Source organism: Protopterus annectens, chromosome 5.part0 (assembly GCF_019279795.1).
Source record: "Protopterus annectens isolate FY-2018-M chromosome 5.part0, PAN1.0, whole genome shotgun sequence".
Lineage (NCBI taxonomy): Eukaryota > Metazoa > Chordata > Ceratodontiformes > Protopteridae > Protopterus > Protopterus annectens.
The window spans coordinates 1,626,428,981-1,626,452,882 of NC_056735.1; the positions used below are offsets into that span (position 1 = coordinate 1,626,428,981).

The 23,902-nt window shown below is 40.0% G+C and overlaps 1 protein-coding gene across 4 annotated transcripts in view; it reads right to left on the reverse strand.

The window, feature by feature from the left end:
• The window catches only part of TIAM1 (TIAM Rac1 associated GEF 1), a 2,502,716-nt gene that overhangs the window by 1,896,458 nt on the left and 582,356 nt on the right, over positions 1-23,902 (reverse strand). For all 4 annotated transcript variants that reach the window (XM_044071404.1, XM_044071407.1, XM_044071408.1 and 1 more), the window contains one exon: positions 22,106-22,550. In XM_044071404.1, the coding sequence (XP_043927339.1) occupies positions 22,106-22,550 (445 nt within the window). The remainder of the gene's footprint in view (positions 1-22,105; positions 22,551-23,902) is intronic.

A 23,902-nucleotide genomic window follows, 5' to 3' on the forward strand; every position in this document is an offset into this window, starting at 1 on the left:
AGGGCTCCATTGGCCCTGTAAGCACCTGTCGTCCAGGTGTGCACCCCAAGCGTAGTCTGATGCATCTGTGGCAAGGGTCTGGGTGGCAGGCAGTGGGGAGAAAGGCAGTCTCTTGTTGTGGGAGCTTGCTGTTGCCCACCAAAAAAAATTCTTTCTGAGGTGAGGAATTATAGGTAGAAGAGTTTCCAGGTCTTGAGAGTGTTGACACCAAAGGCTCTTTAGGTACCACTGAAGTTTCCTCATATGCAGTCTGGCACATGGAATGAGTAGTATGCAAGATGCCATGAACCCCAGAGCTTGCAGGATCTTCCTTGAAGATAGCTGGGGCCTGGTGGCTAGTTGAGCGAAGTAGGCGGTTAGGAAAATTTGTTTCTCTGGTATAAGGAATGCCATCTGGGATGCTGTGTCCAGACTTGCTCCCAGGAATATTATCCTTTGGGTGGGCCCCTGTTTGGATTTCTTTTTGTTGATTGTATACCCTAGGGAGGTTTGTAGGGTCTTTACAAAGGCCGGATACTTGAGCAGCTTTTCCTGGCTGTCTGCCTGAATAAGGCAGTCATCTAAATATGGGTAAATTTGAATATTTCTTTGTCTGCAAAAGGCAATGGCCAGAGCCAGACATTTTGTAAAAATTCTGGGAGCAGTAGATAAGCCAAAGGTAAGCACAGAGAACTGAAAGTATTGAGATCCTGTCCTGAAGCAGAGATATTTCCTGCATGATTCCCTGATAGGAATGTGGAGGTAGGCCTCTTTTAGATCTAGGGTGGCTAGCCAAGCATCCTTGGACAGCATGGGTAGCAGCTGCTGGAGGGTGAGCATTTTGAATTTTGCTTTTTCTTCCATCTTTTTTAAGACCTCTTCTGCCTTAGTGCTAAATAAGTTATCTTTGTGCAAGGGGGCATCCAACAATTTAGATTTGACATGGTCTGTCAGGGGTTGTTCCTTAAGCCACACATGTCTTCTAATGACAGATCCAGTGACTGCTGCCCTGCAAGAAGCTTCTACGGCATCAAAACCACAGTGCAAAGTGTATTTAGTTACTTGGCTTGCAGAATGCATTAAGTCTTGTAAATCTTTAGATTCTGCCCAAGCAGGAAGGGAAGACATTTTTTGTTTAAGGAGTTCCAAGGTATGTTGCTGAAATTTCAGCATATGGAACTGACAATTTAGTGCCCTGATAGCAAGCGTAGCTGAGGTGTATACATTTTTACCCCATCTGTCCAATGCTCGGGAATCCCTCTCTGAGGGTGTGGGATTCTTAGCAGAGGTTGCTTTAATCCCTTTTGGCCCTTGAGAAATTACCTCAGGGTCAGCTGTTGGATTTTTAAAAAAAAATATTTGTGTAAGTCAGGAGCTCTATAGTACCTGTCTGATTTTCTGGGAGAAGGAGGTAGGGGGTCAGACATCAAACTGGATTCAAGGAAAACATCATCCACAACATCCAGGACTGGGGGGATGGCCAAGGGTCTGTGTTGTGGAAGATCTAGGAATTCCCTGAGTCTCTTTTTAGACTGAGGGTAGTCCTGACTCTCCCATTGGAAATGCTCCCTTAAAGTATGCAGGGTTTCCCCAAAGGAAAAATTCTCTGGGGGAGAGGCTTAAGGAATGGAGTCTTCTGCATCAGAATCCTTACAAGTGGAGAGGGGGGTTGCATATCTTCATAGTCAGATGCATCAGATTCATCTGACTCTTGTTCAGATAAAACTACAGGGGGGACAGATCTCTTTTCCTTTTTGAGGGGGTAGCTTGGCTTCCCCTGATCAATATGATAAGGTCTTCCGCCATTTTAAGCATTTGAGACTGAGGCAAGGTAGCAGGTGCCTGAGAGTGGGTCGTCGGTTTCTTGGGTGTGGTTCGAACCCTGGGCCTAAGAAACTTGGTTGTTTTTGAAAGAATGGTAGTCGTGAAAAAAGACGTCGCTTTGTGTTGAGATTCGGTAGTACAAAGGACTTCCTCGGAAGTCGGTGCCTGTTCAGCGGCTCCAGACCCATCCAAGGTAGAGACGACCACAGGATCCTAAGTCGAAGAAAGGTTTTGTGGCATACCAGACTCCAAAAGGGTCTCAGTAGCAGCCTGCGAATCAACAGAAGCGGGCATCAGGGGCTGCAAAAGCACCTCAATCAGTAGTGGAGGACTGACGACCAGCTAAACGAAAGAATCATTGGTAGGTTTGGATCTGTGCAGTCTGTCTCTGTCTTTATCTTTACGTTTTTTCGGAAGATCTGCTGTCAGATGGCTTACCAAAGCCTTATCAGAATTCGAAGAGTGTAAACAAAAATATCTGGCTACAATAAGGGGCCGACGATGGATAGTTCTGGCACTGAACAAAGCACAGAAGTGACAACGGGGGATGTTGTGGTCTGGGCCTAAACAAGTGATGCAGTAAGAGTGGAAGTCTTGGTGTGGTACTTGCTTTTCACAGGCGAGACAACTGTTTAACTTTTTCTGACATCGGTTAGTCCAAGAAAAAAGTATCCCCAACGGAGTACTTAGCTTTAGAAGACTTCAACTTCAATTCGGAGATGAAAACTCAAGTAGCAGCCGACCAGCACTCGTGCGAACTGCTTCAGCTTCGGGCTCCACGGTAAGAAAGACTGATGTAATGGCATCGGCTGCCTTACTTTATACTATTGACAATCTGACGTCAGTCCTCAAGTGACAGCAACCAACGCAGAAATACTAAGCCTCTGGTATTCGAGCCGGCTGAGGGCTATCCTGGCAGAGATAACCCAAATGTGATGACTGCAACAGTGATACAAGTATCTTCCTCTGTGTGTATGTACTAGATATAGTATCCTAACTGCTTTGGGCTCTAATAAATGTGTTAATACAAAATGGGCATGATGCTCTAGACGACAGGCTCCCTTGCTGTAGTTCTAGGTTTGTGCCAGGGTAACAAATCACAAAGACCTAGACTGAGTCTGTCATAGAGAGGTGTGAAGGCAAACGAGAGAAGAGTCAGGATTAGTCTATTTTTAAAGTCTGTGTATATTGCTTATTTTCTTACACAGTCATACTCCCTTGCTTTTTAGTCTAACTTTTCAAAATCAAAGGGAAAGGAAATATGCGAATATTGAACTTCCACAGAACAGTTCTGGGAGAAGAAATGACAAGGCAATTGCTTTGTTGTTTTTTTTTTTTAATTCAGTAAAGTGTACTTAACTACTGACACTTTCTTTACAATTGTTTTTACTCGCACAAGCATATAAACCTAGAACTACAGCAAGGCAGCCTGTCACCTAGAGCATCATGCCAATTTTGTATCCCCTTAGCTCACCCAGTCTAACACCCACCCAACCATGAAAATGAAGTGTAGGTTTTGTGGACTTTAGTTACAAAATATCACCTGTCAGAATAAGAAAAAAACAGAAGTTGCGTGAATACACATTTGGCTTGATGTCTTTTATACAACAGAAGCCTGGGGAATCCCATGGCTAGACTTGTTTGCTTCACAAGTGTAATGTTCACCTACCTGCCATATAATGTACCAGCACACTACACCAGAAGCCCAAGAAAACAGATGATAAAGTCTCTTTCTCTTGTACCAGCAGGAATTACCTAAGCTCCAGTCTCACCCATTCAGTAGTCTTTCAGTAATGCCCCCCAGTGATGCCTGCGATACCCCTCTGTGACACCTATAACAACAAAGTCTATATATGGTGAATTTTGTGGCTGTCAGACCACTACCTTATTCTTTTCTTATCATTTTTCCTGTACATTACCATCCCTACCAGTGCCCTCTCTCTGTCTGGTTTTGTGTTCTCTGTTTCAGTTCATGAAGCAGTGTCATTCGTCTACTTCCCTATGCCAGAGTTTCTATGTAAAAAGTGCTGCTGTGCTTTTCAAACAACTGTGTGGTTCTTGAAAATCTGTCTTTGATATTTACTGCAATTTCAAAACACGGAATACTTGAAACATCATGTTTTATTTAAAAATAAATTACACTGACAGCTTCTGAAGTTCATCCCCTGGAAGATTCTGCATCTGAAAGCCCCACTCACTCTTTCTGGTTCATGGAAAAAAATGACCCACATAAAAGCCCATCCTTGTTGTCATCACTCAAAATACTTGCAGTTAGCATTGCTGCCTCACAGCTCTTGATTCTCCAGTAAGATTCTGTTCTCAGCTGGGTACCTAATCGTAGGAGGTTTCTTAAATTTGCAGTAGGGTGGGGGCAGGGACAAAAAGCATAGTGGCAAACTTCTGAAAATGTATCCGCATTTGAACATACAGAAGACTATATATGCCCCGGTGTGGGGGGAGGGTGCATAAGGAAGCCATTGGTGAGTTAGTTTTCTAGCTGGTATCTCAGCAATGAGAGCATTATATTCATTGTTATAACCCAATTCCATTTCTCATAGTGACATAAGACTACATTAGAAACAGATGGATGTGCCTTTAACACAAAACCCCTAATGGACCTGAGAAAAAACAAGCAAAATGCATAGTAATACAAAGTAATTTCCAGAAAACCTAGCCTCACCTTAGTGTCACTGACTGCTATTAGTTGTGATGATACAAGTAAATGATTATAATATTTTATAAATTAAATGTTGCTTGCAAAAATAAAATGACTAATGTCAGAGTGTCAGTGGCTCAACATGTAGTATGCTTGCTTTTCCATGCTGGAAGATTGGGTTCTATTCCCAGTCCAGGTGACCAGAGTAATTTTCATATTGTTGACACTACAGCACAGCATTAAAGGATACTGCACTTCTGAGGGTCCCATCTTCAGAAGGGACATTAAACCAAGTTCCCATCTGCCTGAATTAGTGGTAGCTCAGCCGGATGTAAAATATCCCAAGACATCTATCAACAAGAGTAGAAAAAGTTCCACCATGCTATGGCCAAAATCCCCCTAGTAGTATAAATACAATCTTGGTTCTCCCCTGAAGGAGATCATTAGTTTAGTGGGACTAACCTGGTCAACAAAGGATAAATAAAATAAAACATCGTCCTATGTATATTAGTTGCAAATCAGCATGCATAAATTCAAACGTACAGCTAATTTTTGAAACACACCAATATACTAGCCATAACAGATATGTAGGCAGTTACACCCAATTATCTCCAACAAATACAACATACCTATGCAGGATCCAGTAGCTGAATGGTTTGGTACTACTGGCATGGTACATGTGGTCTGTTATAGGGATCACTTGTCGTAAGCTGTGTACCTGCTGTTAAGGAAGCTGGTTTGAATCTGATTACATTACTTGCTGCCTTGCGAGATGTTCCAGTTTGCTGTGATGTGACTGGGAGGAATGAACTGTAGTAGCATTACTATGATCATCTGCATGTTACAAGCTGAGACGGTATGGACAAAGTGAGGAGCACTAAGACCCAGACTGTTAAACTTTTATGGTTGTCATTTACTGGTGTGTTAATAAGAATTTTTGACTGCCCACTGTAGCAGAAACTTACCATGCTGATATTGTGCCTTGGTAAAAGACACAATCTGCAGGCAATACTGCTTCTGGGATCTTGTACAAGTGGTCTACAGAGGTGTATTTGTATTATATTATTAACTATCCATTATCATCCCCTCTAGAACGGTGATGCTGACTAGTAAACAGTTCCTTTTGTTCAGTCCTTAGTCAGTTCCTCTACAGATTTAACTCATCATCAGCTATATAAACCTGGGGTGGTGGTTTATATAGTTACCTTCTGCAAGTTCTGTAGTACAACAAAATCTGCTGTAGAGTCTGTCATGTAGCAATTTAATTCTGCTTCCACTAATTTAAGTCAGCTAATGGTGGATTACACTGCTCCATAACAAAGATATGTAACACTAACATTTCCAAAACCTCTTGTGAAAAGTAAAGCAAAGTTCAGTCCAATACATATGAAAAGTAAAGCAAGGTTCAGGCCAATACATATGGCAGATTTTCACCTGCGCAGAAACATTTAATCATAGGAAAGGTAGTGTGGAAAGGCTTTTATTCGCTGTACCTACCTTGGTGCCCTTTCATTAGGGTATATACTGTAAAACTAGGAAGCAATTCTTTTTAGGATATTTTACAATCATTATTTAGAGGTTCCCAGCAACCATTATGAGGCATTCCTGCCTTACAGAGCAAGAGTTTACCTGCACAAATGCAAAACACACAAGGATCAGTAACAGTATCCAGGAAATTATTTGCTCGAATAGATTATTTTTACTAGTCTAGTGGCAGTGCTTAGTGCAGTAGTACCAGATGGTCATAAAGTGAAGCGTGCTGTTCTTCCTTAAAGCTGCACTTGGCTCTACAATTATTAACTGGTGAGACAGAGCACGGTCACACAGTTATAATGACAGATGGCCCACAGTCAAGTGCTAAAATCCCTCTGCACAGTGATTTGATTTTACATGGATTCCAAACTATCCAGGCTTACTCTAGTATCCAATTTCATTTATCTGTCTGCTCTCCGGAGGACAGAACAATGCAGAATACCACTTTTCTCTGTTTATCATAACTGATGTTAACTTATGTAAACTGGGGTGGACAAGTGGCATCTATGTCGTATCCCCACTGTGGGAACAGGGGAGGCAAAGAGTCTCCATTTAAACATATTAAGACAGACTTACTAGAGCATAGTATGCTTATGCAACTATGCTAATTAAAATGTATCAAATAAATATATTAAATACACTTCACAAATGGCCCTGAATAGCATTTCATTTTGCAACTCACTTTTAGCTTGATTCAAAATATTATGACAGAAATGTCTCAAGAGTTAGCAGGTACCACTGCTGCCGATTCTGAGGCCATGACACTATGACACAAAATTAGGGATCCGTTAGCAAACTCAGCACCTGAAGAGTTAGCCAAAATGGGTAAGACTGAGTTGGAAATGCCCCCCCCCCCCCAATCTCAGGTAGAGGGAAAATCACTGGCATACCTATCAACTGTACAGATTTTCGCAGAACATCCAGATTTTTGGTCTGTTCCTCACAAAATTGTGGTTTTCTGGCAAATTAGTGACAAATGATTAGAGAATGAAGTTAGAAAAATAGTGACTGACATTTGAGTTTCAGACGTCATGCCCTTCAGAAAATTCATGCTAATGCAAAACCTGTTACCTCTATCACATTTCTAGGTTTGTAAGAACGATATTTAAAAATTGTCCCTACTTTTGGGCCTTTATCCCACTTTTATTAATGTCTTTGTCCAGATTTCTTCCTCTGAGAGGTTTGATCACTGGCTCTTGTAGGACCATTCCAGGGTAAACCAGTAGGGACTAGCACACCTCCACCTGCCCATGATTCTGCAGAATGTCCCTGGCTTTGCCTCATATAAAATGTGTGGCTTTCTGGTACATCATAGAGGATTACAGTCAATCAATACTGCTGAACATTAGAGTTCTAAATTTCTGAATATGCATGTTGATTTAGATGCATATCCAAATAGCTTTAAGGTAATCGAACCAGCAGGTTGAGCTCCGAGCTTAACATAGATCTTACGAGAATTTTATTTTTCAAAATGCTGCAAAAGATTTTCCTGTACAATCAAAAAAAATGACACAGTGACTCTTGGTTCTTCTTCAAATTAGACTCTCCCTTATTGTGTGATCTTTTCAGAAGTTAGGTGAATGCACTTGTTACACTTTGTAACAAGTACGTTCACCTAATTTCTGAAAAGATCGCACAATAAAGGAGAATCTCATTTGAAGAAGAAGAACCAAGAGTCACTGTGTCATTTTTGGGGGTGGTTTTTTGATTGTACAGGAGAATCTTTTGCAGCATTTTGAAAAAAAAATCTTTTAAGATCTAAGTTAAGCTCAGAGCTTAACCTGCTGGTTCAATTATCTTAAAGCTATTCAGACACACTTCTAAATTGGTTTGGCGGTATCAGTACAAGATACACGCAAGGGAGAGTCTTGAGGTACTTCTCTGATTACAGGAGCTTCCAGCTGCTAGGAAAAAAAAATGCATGTTGATGAAAAAACTTGTACTTTTTAAGCGACGTTTCCATTATTTTTGTTTTTGTCCATATTTGTTGAACAAAAAAAGTTGACAGTATGGGGGGATAATCCTGGACATTTAATGCACTAGCTAAGGCTGTAAGAAGGCATAATCTTGTAAGACGACAATTGTGACATTGTCTATAACAAGCTGAAGTGGACCAGAGACGATTTATGGAAAAGGAGGTCTGAAAAATCTTTGGGATTCCCTGTATCAACTTACCCCTTTCATCACACTTTTTGATAACCTCTGCAGCAGAGGAACCAGAAACTAAATTTCTATCCAAACGAGAAGTTAAAATCTCATTTTTCACATCATCTGAGAAATTTTATTTTATTTATTTTGTTTTACATTTGTTAACCCGGTTAGCCTGGCTGAGCTTTTGGCTCATTTTCAGCAGAGACCCGGGAAGAAAAGCTCCTCAGGACTAGAAAACAATGTATTAGATTTTAGTAACATAGTAGTAACAATCAGCTATAGGATCTTCCAAGCAGAGACCTGGAGAGAAAAAAAAGCTCCTCAGGCAATTCAATTATACAGAGTATTAACAATTGGCAGACAAGTATGTGAGCTGTTACAAACAAGGTTTTAACACTTAGCAGAAGAAAAATGTGACTAGTTACAATATTATTTAAGCTGCTTAGAGCAAAATGGGTTAATAGTTAGGTAGATGCTTATTTAAAGTGGGTAGGATCTAGTTGTATAGGAGTTTGGAAACAAGAAAGGAAATTAAGAATGTCTAGTAGGGGAGGTTGAGTATAGGAGACAGCCTAGACAGGTAGGTTGTTTTGAGACTGTAAGAATTAAGAGTGGTTGGAGATAGAGGAAGGGAAGAGGTAGAAGAGGAAATTAGTACTAGAAATTAGAATACTAAAATTCTGAGAATGCAGCCAGGCAAACCTCCTCAAAACAGTACCAATGGCCATACCCATAGAAAAAAGTATCAAATGAGTCATACACACACACTGTAAACAATGAGTTGTGATGACTGGTAAAATGGAAGAAACTACATTATGTAAAACAAATGTTTCCTCACAAGAGGAAACTGCAGACAAATCATTCCTTACATGTTCACAATTAGGTAAGAACAAATTAAGAAATAAGCCTAACAATTCAAATTTCTGAAAAATCAAAGTTGCAGAAGCATACACTTTTCCCCCCAAAGTTGTTAACAGTCTTCACATTCTTGTCAGAAAGAGTACGATTGGAACTAAGTGCTTAGCAGAAATATGACTAACTAAAGCTACAGCTACTGGGTCAGCCAGGTTTGAGAAGGCTATATAAAGGCTTAAAGATTTAGGAACTTTATACATTCTATCTGCATTTTTAGGAGATGGCAGGATCCTCCAAAGCTGACAGAACTGCAGGAATGGGCGAAAGTTCTAGAAATTCCTTCTGTAACAGCTTACAGTGTTTTCTAAGGGACTGAGAAACCCCAGTGCTCTCCCACTTAAAACACAGGCACATTCTGGAAATAGTCTCAAAGAGAAACCCCACAGGAAGACTCAGAACCTGAGCTGAGTCTCTGAATCAGAAAACTGAGGAGAAAACCCTGCATCTGTCCTTTCATCTTCCTGTACAGATTCAGAATCTTGAGTCTCTTCAGGAAAAGAAGCTTCCCTCCTTCCTTTACCAGAAAACACCTTATAAGATAGATCAATAGCCTGAATTAAAACCTAAGCCAGACCTAGTGAACTGCGCTAACTGAATTTTGTGGTACATGGTTAGCTTTCTGTTTCCTTATGACAAATAAAATGAGGGCAACAGAGTTATTAATGGCAGCTGTAGCTTCCCTAGGAATGGGCACAACATTCTAACCAAACAGGGATGCCTTCTCTGTTCCCTCTCCCAGGACTGACAACAGTAGCTCACCCTTACCCACTGAGGGAACCCCCCCAACAGCTGCAGAGGAAGTGGATAACCCCTGGTTCATAGTAGCTGTAGGGTAATAGATGAGTGGTCTGAGGAACATGCTATGGCTAAAGCAGAGTCACCCACATGCAGCTGAGGCAATCTGCTAGCCTGTTATTGTGACAAAGGCTGTTTGCTTAACTTTTTCTTTTTAGGGATGGAAGAAGGACTGACTGAGACCAGTAATTTGTTCCATAGTCAATGTGAGAATACCCAGAGGAAACAAGCAGCAAAAGGCAGTAAAAAGTTTTAAGTTTTTAAAAGTTACTTTTTCCACACAAAACACAGTAAAAACACTTTAAAATACTTAACCAGCCCCAAAAGTAAAACAAACAAATTCTCCACAGAAAAAAATGGATTTCAATTACTTAAAATGACTTTTAAACTGACAGGAAAAAAGTACGCTCCTACTTAAAAGTACAGTTAATTCTAGTTGTTGTTGTTTGTCTTTTGGCTTTTTCCCAGTAAGGGGTTGCCACAGCGGAACTCCGGTCCGCTAATGATTGGTAGTAGATTTTTACGAAACGCCGAGGTGCCAGCTCGACGTACAACCTTCAACAAAGGGATGCCCATTTACGCACGTGATGGTCCATTAAAATACAAACTCCCAACTTAAAAAATAGCTTTCCTAAATAAGAAAGTAGAATAAAACAAATTTTTTTTAATGTGGAAGTTTTTCCCCAAAAGGGAACTTACTTGCCCAGCAAAGGAAAAGCACAAGCTGTCGGTCAATTCTCAAAAGCCCGTAAAGGAGTGCCCTCTGCAATGACAGGAAAGCTATGAAGGGCTTGGCAAACAAACCTGTCATTTTAGTCAGCTAAATGACCAATCTAGAAAACTTGGAAAACCATGACTTTCTTTCTGCTGTCATTTGTAAGAAACTGTAAATCTGTATTCTGCTCTTCTCTGTTTGTGCAAACTGTTTGCAGCTGTCCTTCTCTTTTTGTCAACTTCTTATTTTAAACAGGCAGCCTGCATATCTTGTACATATAATACTGTGTCACACAGTACTATGCATAATTCTGCAGTCTTTTCTGGTGGTTCTTGTGTGTTTCATTTTTATCTGTCTACTTTTTCATCTTTTGATGACCAGATTTGTCCCACTAGGCTAGTGGCCTTTCTTCAGGGGAGACCCGTGCTCTGTATGCCTCCCCCATTTACACTAATCTAACTAAAAGTAACCTTAAGAAACTTACATCATATCATAACAATAATTGCCAGACTGAAACAACTACTTCCCTCTGATAAACTACTTGTTTATATTACCAAAAGTAATAATTCATGGGCAACTGCCTTTTTCTCTAACTCAAGGTAAAATATTCCACTTTTAAGAAACAACTATTAAGACATCTTTAATAATTCTGGCTTGCTTTGTACCAGACCTCAACTAAGTAAGCTGTTTACTCTATCACCATAACCTTCCTTAACCATAACCACTCCATCCTCCTCTCTAACTCTCACTCTTAAAATATCCAATATCTTTCCCTTTATTACTTTTACTTTTTTTAACATTTCTGACCTTTCCTTTGTATTGCTTTGTATTAAAAAAAACTAACCTTCTCTCTAATCTCTTTTTTTTTCTAGTTTTTTCTAGTTAGTAGAACTATACTATATAATTATTATATAACACATTATATTTGTAATTGTTTGTATTTTTTAAATTGTTTTCCCCAGGCCTTTTTTTTTTTCTTTTTTTTTTTTTAGCTTATTTAGTTAATTATATATATGTGAATATGTCTTCCATCATTGCATTTATTTCAATTGCATATCACACTTGTACTATGTATTATTTGTATTTTGAAAAATTTTTTTCCCCTCTGAGTTTTTTTGAAAATGGCCATCACTGAAAGGAAAATGGACATAAACAACAAATGTAAAATAAAATAAAATAAATAAATAAAATGTTCCTGTGCCATGAGATCTTTTACACCATCCTGAGCTATCACCAACTCAAGTAGATGGCAACCAATCGCAGTTTAATGTCACATCCAAAGGATCACACCCTCAGGAGTGCAGCACTCTCCAAATACTGCAGTGAAGTGTCAGCAGGCAATCACCCAGAGTGGGAATAGTACCCACAGGCTTCTGGTATTTCAGTACCAAAGGTGCGTGTGCAATCTAGTCTGCCACTGACACCGATCACGGTGCTACATAGTCTTGTATTTGCCACACAAGTGTGAGAAGAGTGGACTAGACATTTACTAATGTTGTGATCACTGTTTTGTAGGGATGGCTGACAAGAGGAATAGACCAGCACAGCCTTGGTCATCATCACCACAAAATATGTGCATCAAGGAATCTTCACAAAATGGTAGGTTTGACGATTTCACAAAAAATAAATAGCAGCTTTCAGATCTCCATCACATGCAATTCAAAACTTGTCTAATTGTTACGTTATCAGAGTTTCTTTCTCTTCAGCATCAATAAGACACGTTTGTGGCCCTTCCCATTTCCCTACATTTAAAAAACCCAAAATAAAAAAATGTTATTTGCCATTTTCCTAGTATAGTTAAAGCGTGGTCTCCATTAAGAAACAAGAACAGTAATGATATCTCTACCACATCAGGCCACCAGCTACAAAAAAACAAAAAATCATTTTTGTTACTTATGCTAGATGTTTAGATAAGTATTCCATTCTGTAGACACAGCCTCCTCACAGCCTACTCAACCCCATATCCACATCTCACCCACAGCATCTCACCAAATGCTGCTCTCATACCTCTTTCACACCTCTCAACTGTCAGATTTTCTATTTTTTTGGTTTTTTTTTATATTTTTGTGGTTTTTCTAAATGTGTTTGAGGAGTCTATAAGAAAGGGCTGAAGCTGATGAAATCAGGAAATATCATTTAGAAAATTGTCCAGACTTCATATCATTTAGAAAATTCATGTTAATGCAAAGCATGTTATTCTATCAACTTTCTAAGATAGCACAATGAGCAACATTTACAAAGTGTCCCTATTTTTCGGCCATTGCCCCCCCTCCCATTATTTTTGGCTTTGTCCATATTTCTTTCTCTAAGAGTTTGAGAGGTATGCCAAATATCCAGTGGCAAAACGGATGCATTGTGTTCAGCAGAAGTTGTTTACAAACATAAAAGTTGTTTATTACCTTAACAATTCCACCCCTGACATAGTTTGTGTACATGCATCTTCTTCTTCTTCTGAATGGCAGTAGAGTTTTACGGTGTCCAATCCACCTGCAGCATGTCTTTGGGATGTGGGAGGAAACCGGAGCACCCGGAGGCATGCATACGCTACAGAAATGGCAAAAAAATGTACTAGAACAAGTATAGAGCATTGACTGGCAACATCTGTGATCTGTCTTCATTGTCTGCCTGAGAACTGTATTATAATCTAGACAACAGTTACTATTCTATTGATGTCAGTACTATTTAAACAAGTGGGAGGCAGGAACAGCGTATAAACATGTCTCTGAGGTACAAACGTAATGCTGATATCCTGTAGCTAACAAGGACTTGTTTATAAGAACATTTTTCCCCTGCTACTGCACAAAATGCTTCCAGTATTCAGCAGAGGTAAAAGCTTGAATAGGTATGTATGCTAATATACAGAAAGGAGTGGTAAAATGTAGTAACCTGCTGAGAGATAAGAGAGAGAAAAACTGTAAGATACAGTATGGACTGCATCACTGTTTTCTGAACTGTTGTAAAGGTACCACAGGAAATCACAGATTTACATTTTGTAGTGACATGCTACTTGTGGGTGGTACACAGGACACAGCAGGAGCTGTCAAAGCAAACATTTCAGAACCACGATGGACATTTAGGATTCTTGTAAGCTGCAGCAGGATAGCACAGCTGACAGTAAAGTGTTAACACTGTTTGACTGAGGCTAGTGTGTTAATTAAACAGCGCCTCTGCTACTTACTCTGTCAGAATGACCATGTTTATAATGTAACAATGTTACCAACATCACAGAAATGAAATAAATACATTTGCTGGACAGGGTTACATCAGCAAACAGAACACAGCTGTTAGCAACATCAATGCAATTAAATAATTCCATCCACTGCACAGGGTTACATTAGCAAAATAAACACAGGGCCAGACTCAATAAAGCCTACACTAAGTGTGCACGATATATTCAATACAATTCTTATCACAATTTTGTGCTTTATAGTCACTCAGAAAGATTCCATGTAGTCTACACTTTGTGGTAACCTTTATGAATCCCTGTGAATATTTAAAGCTGCAAGAATATCAGCAGGAAAACTAAAATTAGGACGAAGAAGGTGTGTGTTATGTCTGTGTTGTCTGTTCACTCAGAACAGTGTACACTTAGTGTAGGCTTTATTGAATCTGGCCCACAGTTGTACAAAAACAAAACATATCAATTCAAGTGAATAATTACACAATTTAAGGGGAATGAGAAAGGTGAAAATATTTTACAGACCAGAATGTAATTAAATATCACTCCTCCCCACTTTCAGCATGGGACTGAAAACATTACATATGGGTTACAAAATGTCAATGGAACAACAACAGCCTTTTCCCTATACAATACTATATAACTTTATCTCTTAAAAATTACATATAAGGCTTTAACTTCAGAGTTATAGACTTCTGTAGAGTTAAAAACTGCAGTAATTTTAATGAACAAAGCACAAGGATATCACACTTGAAATTTTCTGAACTATAACCTGTGGGTCATATCAGGCTGCATCAGAAAACACTTAGCAGTAGAAGGTAATAAAAGTAACACTGAAATAAAGCTTTCCAGGTACGCTACAAGGATCTCAAACTGAAGCATCCTATGCACAGCTATCCTGCCATTAACCTGCAGGTGCAACACCTTAAAACTTCCACTAGTCAGTATGAACACCATCATGGGTCTCCGCTGCTTGGACTAGTGGAACTAATCCAGTCAACAGAAGGAAAATATTTCACACAAGCCACTTATACTAAATGCCAGCTTTGATAAAGATATGCAAGAACTAAATATGGAAATATTCTTTTGCAGAAATAAGTTATATGAAATACTGCTGCAGTGAAACTGTAGTTTGTTCCTCCGATACATGAACTAACAGGAGCACACCTTGTATGATACAATCAAACTGCTCTCTCACTCACACATGCAAGTGTGCGCACACACACACACACACACACACACACACACACACACACACACACACACACACACACACACACACACACACACACACCATAACTCATACACATTGTGTAAGAAGTGCAACCCTCATGAGCCAGTACACATGCTCAGGCATACAAGTGTACAAAAAAGAAACTGCAAAAATTGTATGACGCACAGTTCAAGCCTCATTCTTGAATTACAGATTACACTGCCACACTTGACAATGGATGACAAATATTGAGCACTGATGATGCGTTTGTTAGGGAATGAGGAAAATGTTGTCATATGTTGTATGAGGTCATTGTACCTGCCTATACGTGAAGAGTGTGTCACAATGATGTCTGAAGACTCTGAAGATTATGCACTTAAAATCCAGACAGCTTTCAGCTCTTTGGTGCTGAGATAAAGCCTTGTCTGTGCCTCAGCCAGCATGAGTTGACTGATGGCCTGGGCACTGGAACATTCTGCTGGGAGGGATAGAATAAGTGGTAGATGCTAGCCAATCCAGGGTGGAGGAAGGATTACAGTGAAGCAAGCCAGTCTTAATGCAGAAGATAAACGTTATTCAGGCTGCCAAGCGTCAAGGCAGAATACTTACTAGTCAGAGCATGCTGGTGCTGTGATACCCACAGTAGCCTTCTGGCTTACCAAGTACTGCTATGGCCACACTCTAGTACCTGTGGCTGATACCAATGGAAAAAGTTAGAAAATAGTAAACTTATAAGGTATACAGAAAAAGCAATGAGCTGCAAGTATAAACAGGACTGGATTTTAAAGCAAGGTGTTAATAACTTCATGGGATGAAAGGTAGACGAACACGAGTCTATGAGGACTATGCATTCGAAGAAGAAAATAGTAGGGCGATGAAGGTGAAAGTGGGTAAAGCTCCTACACCTGTTAGTAAGTAGTTAAAACGAAATGCCCCTAATTAATACATGAGATATGCACAGGCAGATGCTGACAGGCAATTCAGTAAATGATTTTAGACATAACCATCCATTATCCTTCAGCCACAGAAATATAATGCACTTGGAACTACTCGGTTAGGATACATGTAGTTACTGCACTAGGAGCCACTGGGTTAAACTGCCTGTTGCTTCCTGCTGTTACTAGTCAGGTGATACCACATTTACCCTGCATTTCATCCGCTGAATACCCTTGGTCACCCTCTGCTCATAGCTGCTGTGCATTGCTGCAGGCATTGACCTCTCCATTGTTTTAGATACTGAAAGGACTACTTTCAATTTCTGTACATGAAATTACTGCATTAAACTATCAGACTGAAATTTATCATTTGCTACTAATCACTTGATTATAGTTGCATGCTGCCGCTGTTTTTTTTTTTTTGCGTTTATAAGTACCATTACCAATACTTATTATGGCCAAAGTATCCAGAATCACATCTCATACTGTTGTACACTTTAGCCCCATCCTATATTATCACCACTGGTCAACTCCATTATACACATCTATCATTTATCCAACTGTAGGTTACTAAGCTATCTTGCTTTCTCACATCCCTTTGATTGCACTGGCCAATACAGAATCTCTATCAGCTCTTTGCCCCCTTCTATAGCTGGCCTGACAGTACTAGGTATTTTAATGCAGTACAACAATTACTCAAGCTCACTAGAACTCTTTACTGTTACCTGACAATGACTCAATATGACAGGTGTAAATATTTATTGAACTTGGAGACTAGTCTCTCACCTGAAAAAATATATTTGGTAAGAACAATGCCTGCACACAACTACAGCACAGAGAAACTGCACTACATGAGGTTATGATGACAATGTCAAGAGAACAATGACTAAGCTCTCCAGAATATGAAATATTGGCTATTAGTTCATACAGGAACACCTCCACCCGCACCCCATATGCTCACTGCCATTGCACATACCTCTATGAGTTACAAGGGTGCAGGACCTAATCCCTTAAGGCTCATGGAGACTGCATCGACCCACACTGTAATGCCTTACTATGTAACTGTACTGTCAGGGTCTTACCAGCCTGGAAAAGAACAGGGTGACACTTGTCTTTCTAGAGCCAGGATCCAGGACATAATGAGGGCACTAAGATCCCTCCTTCCTCCATGACTTGGCAGTGGATTATGCAGGGATGAGTGACCTTAGGTACTTAAACAGGGATATGCAGAAGGATAAGACTGACCTTGCTATTCATATGTCCAAGACAGTAAAGACACTGGACTTGAATGGCCCTTTGCCAGCACTCAGAATGACGTTGAAATTCAAGGATAACATAACTGGCTTTAACAACTGGCTATGTAGTAGATATCATTCTAGGGGAACTGGTATGTGTCACAGCTTGGAAGAAGGCATTAATTTGCTGTATATTCCAACCTAGTAAAGCCTAATTCAGAATTTACTGATGTGGTTGTACACAGTGCCAGGAATCTTATCAAAAGCAGTCATAAATGTCTAGTTAAAGAAATAAGATTTCTCATCAGTGAAGGCACTATATTTCTATTCCTGGTTTAGTGCCGGTCATGCCTTCAGACCTAACAGCAACTGCCGGAGGGTATCAGTATTTGTCAGGGGTACCATTCACCTCAACTGATTCTTTGTGATCCTCAGCTGGAACACTTAAGAGTCCAACTCACCATAAGCAAGACAAATTCCATTTCTTAGCTAGCTCCAGATCATTAGATTGTTTACTCGCCACAACAGCTGCCTTAATAGCATAGTGAAATTCCTCATTGATCCCAATACTTTTACATTGAAGGACTTCACATAGCCATCAGTAAACTGGCTGACCCATGCCACCACACCAGGGGCTGGCATGCCTAGTGCTTCACTGCCACTGTAAATGCCAACTCCCTTACACAAGTAGTTAAGCATCCTACCAGAATTCTAAACTTCTTTGACTTTGCCTTCACAAACATGGTCCCTTCTTGCACAAAAGCAAGTCTTCTGCAACTACTTTATGACCTAAATAAATTCTACTGTAACCCCACCCCCCACAAAGACCCCAATTATTAAGCCACCACATATGCCTCTGATTTTAAGGTTAAATAGCTGTATTTACAAGGGAGTCCCCAGATGCACCAAATATAATGTGACATTTAAAAACAAACTCTTATGGTGGAATACCCATGTAAATAAACTACAAGGCAAAGACATTGTTTAATGCTTACATGAGGTCATATTCTACTCACCTTAAAAGCATATATAAGTCTCTTTTGACCACCACACATTGCCACTGTAGACAGAAAGTCCTTCTACATGGCACATCTCATTACTAAGGGTTTTGCATCCAGGAAGAAAGAGGTAGTTGTCTCCCTCTACTCTTCCCTCATTAGGCCAATCATCGAGTACAATGCCCCATTTGGTATATACCTCATTAGACATCTGCAACAACTGGAGAGGCCGCAAAAGTACCTCACAAAAAGGATCCTAGGCCTTAAACACTTGTCCTCTATGGACAGACTAAAAAAAACTCCAACTATTCTCTGTTTCATATCACCTACTTAGAGGCGATCTCTGCTTCACTTACAAAACCATGTCCGACCCAGCTCGGTTAGAAATGCTACATCTAAAGAAATCCCAATTCCTGTGCACCACACACTCCAGAGACCTCAATCTTGTTACCACAATCAACAGAACATGCTGGAGGGACAGCTTCATAACCCAGAGATTGCCCATGCTATGGAACAGATTTCCCATACATGTCAAACAGAGCACCTCACTTGCCCTCTTCAAGAGAAATCTTGATGAGTGGATAGGAAATAAGACAATTCATCCCGGGGATCACTCCAGTGGGCTCTACTCAACAGAGGCACTGGGAACTAAGGCCGGGTGGCACGATACCAAGGTAATCCTATGGGCTAGGCTTGTAAAGGCTCCAGGGCTATTAGCCTAGTACATACCTATGAACCTATGTGGTGCCAGTTCACTCTGTAGTTCATGTAGAACACAGTCAGGGATATTATCCGGTCCCATGAAAGATGTATTCTTGGCCTTGGACAATGCATCTTTAACCTGCACTGCAGTAATGCTGGGTGCCTGGCATTCTTCCAGTATTATGACTGGTCCTTTAGGGGGAGAGAGGGGTAAAGTTGGCAGTGAATCTGTCGGCCAGTATGTTGGCAATATCTGTTGGCTCAGTATAGGAGGGGTCATTGTGCAGTAACTCAGAGCAAATGTGGGTATTGCTGTGGAGGTTCTTGATGTAACATAGAAGGCTTTGTGATTGTTTTTAGTGTCTGCTGCAATTTTGCCTTTATAGCTGGCTTTAGAGGATTTGATGAGGGATCTCAACTTTTTGTTGAGGCTAATAAGGGAGTTTTTTCAGTCTTGGGACTTCACCTTTTTCTGCAATAGTTTCTTCCTTCTTTTTTAGAGTTTATTAATGGCAGGGGACCACCAGATTGGCTTCCTTTTTTGGAAGAGAGTGCCTTGGTTCTGTTGGGTATGGCTAGTTCCATGCATTTATGTACATGTTAGTACACTTGCACTGGTGTATCATTTGGAAATCATGCAGCTATTTTCCATTGGCATGGGTGCCGTTAAGTTAGCCACCTCTGTTTTGAGAGTCCAAAGTCAGCTTTGGAGAAGTTTTTCAAGGTGGTTACCTTTGCAGGGGGTGTGGGTGAGAACTGGATTTCCATTGTGATTAGTTTATGGTCGGATCTGACCAAGGAGAGACTGACTATTGGTGTAGAGCAACAGTCGCCCATGTTAGTAATAACCAGTTCAAGGATGTTGCTTACTCTAGTGGGTGTCAGAAAGAGCTAGTCCAGGGCATTGGAACTGATGAATTCCAGGAAGCGTTGGGCCAGTATATTGGTGCTTGAGTAGTTTTCCCAGTTGATGGAGGGGTAGTTGAAGTCTCCTAGTAAGAGAGTGTTGGGTTGGACCTTGATGTCTGGAGGATCAGCAGATTTCCCTGAACTTTGACATCTGGAAAACAAGGTGTTCATTTTTACCATGACAGCACACACTGCAGATAAACATGGGAGGCAGGGGAGAAAAAAGAGAAAGAATATACTGCTGCATTCAGCTTGGGATTCTCTGAATGGCTTCCTTTAGCTTGATATTAATGCGGCATTTACACCATCATAATAACTTAAGCTGCTTGAAGCAGGTAATATGCAGTCAGCTCCAGTCCAAACTAGTGGATGTTAAGGAAACACTGAAAAAAACTGACTTAATATTTTTGTTAATCAGATCTGTCCCTTTGTGGGCTTCTTTCCAGCCATAACCAAGACAAAAGGAGGTAGTTAATGTACAAAAATTTCTAAATAAGCTGAACTGTCCCTTTCAACTCATTAAGGTTACAGACTCTCACCTTAATGAAACTCTGACACCAGCTTTACCATGGATCCACACAGTTTAAGTATCATTCTCCTACATATACACCACTCTTCCATTCCAGTATGGTCTTTAAGCCTTTAACATGGTATCTGCAGTGTGGCAAATACTTCATTCTCCCAGTTCAACATTTCATTAGGATGGGAACTGACGAGTTCCACTCAATACTCATCAAATGTTAAGACACAGTTTGACTAAAAGCTGTGTTTCCCCTATACATCTATATATGTACATGGTTTCTCTGTGTCTGACCAGACCTACCTTTGCCCGACAAACACAGGGATTTTGACTTAATGTCAACAGTACCGATGGCTGAACGGTGGATATATCAATGGTATGGAATGTTGAAACAGCTAAGTGGTGTGTGTGTAAGGTTAGGGTAAAGGATGAGTGAGGAATGGGTGCTGTGTGCGAGTCTGTGCACTTTAGGGTAAGGACCAAAAACGCACCTCTCTGGAACAACGTAAAATTTCAAAGTAAACCATAGGTCAGGAAAACAAAGTTCAAAAAATTTCTGCTTTTAATACACAGACTTAAAATACAGTAAAACGTTGCTTTTAATCCACAGACTCAAAAATCAGTTGATATAAGAGAATATATAGTAAGGGGGTGTGGGGGGTGTAGCCCCCCACATAGTCTGGATATATATTAAGTTTAGAAAAGAGTAATTTATTGAAATTGCAAGTATCCATGTGTATAGTTCAAAATATTTAAAATAGGCGATACCCCCCACACCTCCCCTTACTATACATTCTAACTCCAGGGACGCACTACAGTGGGGAAAAGGCCATCTATATCTTACAGTGAAATGTGTTTCAGTGAATTGTGTTTTCAGTGAATTGAGCTTTCAGTGAATTGTGCACAGTTAAATGTGTTTCAGTGAAATGTGCTTTCAGTGAATAGTCCTAGACCCATATATACATATATATATATATATATATATATATATATATATATATATATATATATATATATATGTGTGTGTGTGTGTATGTATATATATCTATATATATATATATATATATATATATATATATATATATATATATATACACACACACACACACGCACACACACACACACACACACACCAACACCAAGATCACCATATCTCAGACAAAAGTGAATATTACAAAAAACAGCAATTTTGGACCTAGTACATATGTCCACATTTCAATCATTCAGTGTCACTATTCTAGGACTTCCACTAAAGTCCTGGAATACCAAATGGTTACCCATGTAATTACATAACTACAACATGCAAGTTTCTGCCCTCTTTCATATGGTATCAAAATGCAAATATACATAGGTAGATAGTCTGTGCCCCTGAATTCCAATCAAGATAAGCAGGCAGACACCAGTTTAATCACCAGTACTCAACGGAAACAGAAAGGACCTTCTAAATGACATTGCAAATCCCATTACTCTGAACTCACTCAATCTTGCGTGATCATTAATGCAGATATAAACCTTACAGCTTGTCCACTGAGCTAACTGGGATGGCCTAGTGCTAAAAGGATACTGCACCTTTCAGTTCTGTATTTTACTACAGCTTTTCAGTTTCTGTTAACTGTAGGCCCCAACTTTTAAATCAAACAATCCTAAAAATAAAAATACACAGTCCTAGACTCACGCACACGCTTAATAATCTAGCATACAACTTTTTGCCATTAATTTACAGAATAGCACACCAGACAAGTCAGCATCTTTCACACCCAGATTACTGTTTATTCTCTTTATTAGTAATCAAAAGGGAACACCACTTACTACATTCTCCACCATGAAAACGACAGCAATGCACTTACCTTTTAAAGAAACCCAGTACTGCTTCCATTTCCTCCTTGTAGCCAACTCAACCTTTTTATTTTTCTTATGCACCAAAATGTTTTTCACAGCCAAAGATCCTGTTTTACGAACTGTGCCCTGCGCTGTGGAAAGCAGAATATCGGAGTGTCCAAGAGAGCTCCACGTGCTACAGCTCTGTTCATCACTCAGTGCCGATCCAGCTTCTTCCAAGTTTTCTGCATTGTTTGTGCTCATTTCAAGCTCACGTCTGAAATTCTCATATATTCCTTGATGGCTTGCATCTCCAGCAGAACTGCTACCGCTGTCACTCCCAATGAAATTCGTAGTTGTTGGAGAATAAGGAGAAGAGGTAATACTCGAATGCTGGCACAGAAGATCGCCATCTGTTGCAGCACCATCAATCCCACTGTCTGCAAATTCATTCCCTTCTCTGGCTGTAATGTCCTAAAATGAAAAGCAAAAGACAGTGAAGAAATACTGCAGGAAAACAGCTATTTTCTTTATCAGTATTATCTTAAGAATTTCTTAATTTCATTCCGCTCAGTATTTCCTCCCTTCTCCAACCCCAGCTTCTAACTTGTGAAGTACAGATGATTAAAAATAAAGAAGCAGAGAAATGCAAATATCTAAATCAGAATTAATTTAACATTTCAAATATCACTAGCTAAATGCAGCACGCAGTTCCTGATAGCTTAGAAATTTGATGGCAACTGGAAACATTTTAAATGTCAAGAATTTGCAGACAGGCTCACATGCTACACAAATTAGCTTAAGTAGTTAATAAAGCCATTCAGTTTACTGGTTCACTGCTCTTCAGCGCCAAGAACTCTCATCACATTCAGCGTGCATGTGAGTGGGAAGGAACACCTAAACTTAAACACATCATAAAACAGCTACCTTTCCTATCTCTGTGAACACTAGTATAAAGAACTCAAACACAGCACTGGGAATACAGGGCTAAAAGAGGAAACAGTACGATTCCAGCAGTGTTTCTAAACTAAGAACTGTTTATCATGACACAATCTACAGAAAACTCAGGAAGGAAAAGTTTAATAAATGCTAGTTTTGTGGCATGAATGGATGACTCCTCGACTGTGACCCAGATGATCTGGGATTGATTATGTAGTGTGGTGGTGGAGAAGCCAGGAGGGGTGAGAGTGACTGTCTAATGCCAGCTCACATACACCATGGGGAAGGAGGTGGTCCAGTTATCTGCAGTGCCAACATTCACATGGTTGTGTACTTGGTACTGCCAAAGCTGATTGTGCTGTACCTTTCACTGCAAGTGTCTGGAAGCAAGCATGCACATGTTGGACATCAGAGCTGGGCACCGCATAATCGGACACTCCTACCAGCTGTTGGGGGGGGCAGATGTTAGGTCAAAAAGGAGTAAACACTTCATGAATGTATGGATAGTGGCAGTGGCTCAACAGGTGATAGAAGTCAGGAAGACTCTGGGTTCTTTTCCAAATCCGGGTAACTGGATTAATTTCCAAATTGCTAATATGCAGTATAGCATTAGGGAGTGCTGCACTCAGTGTGCCATCCTTTGGATGAGATGATAAAGTGAGAATGCAGCTTCTTGCATCTCATAGCACTTATCATTGCACCATAACCAAAACCTAAAGTCTCTCCTAAAACCCTAGGGGGAGTAACCCAGTCAACAAAGAATAAATAAATGTGTTGTAGCAGCTAAGGATATGTAGTAAGAGGCTAAAAAAAAGATAATACAAAAATTAAGAAACTGGACGTTCTGTTTTACGGATAAGGATAGCAAAATACAAGTGGTGAAACTG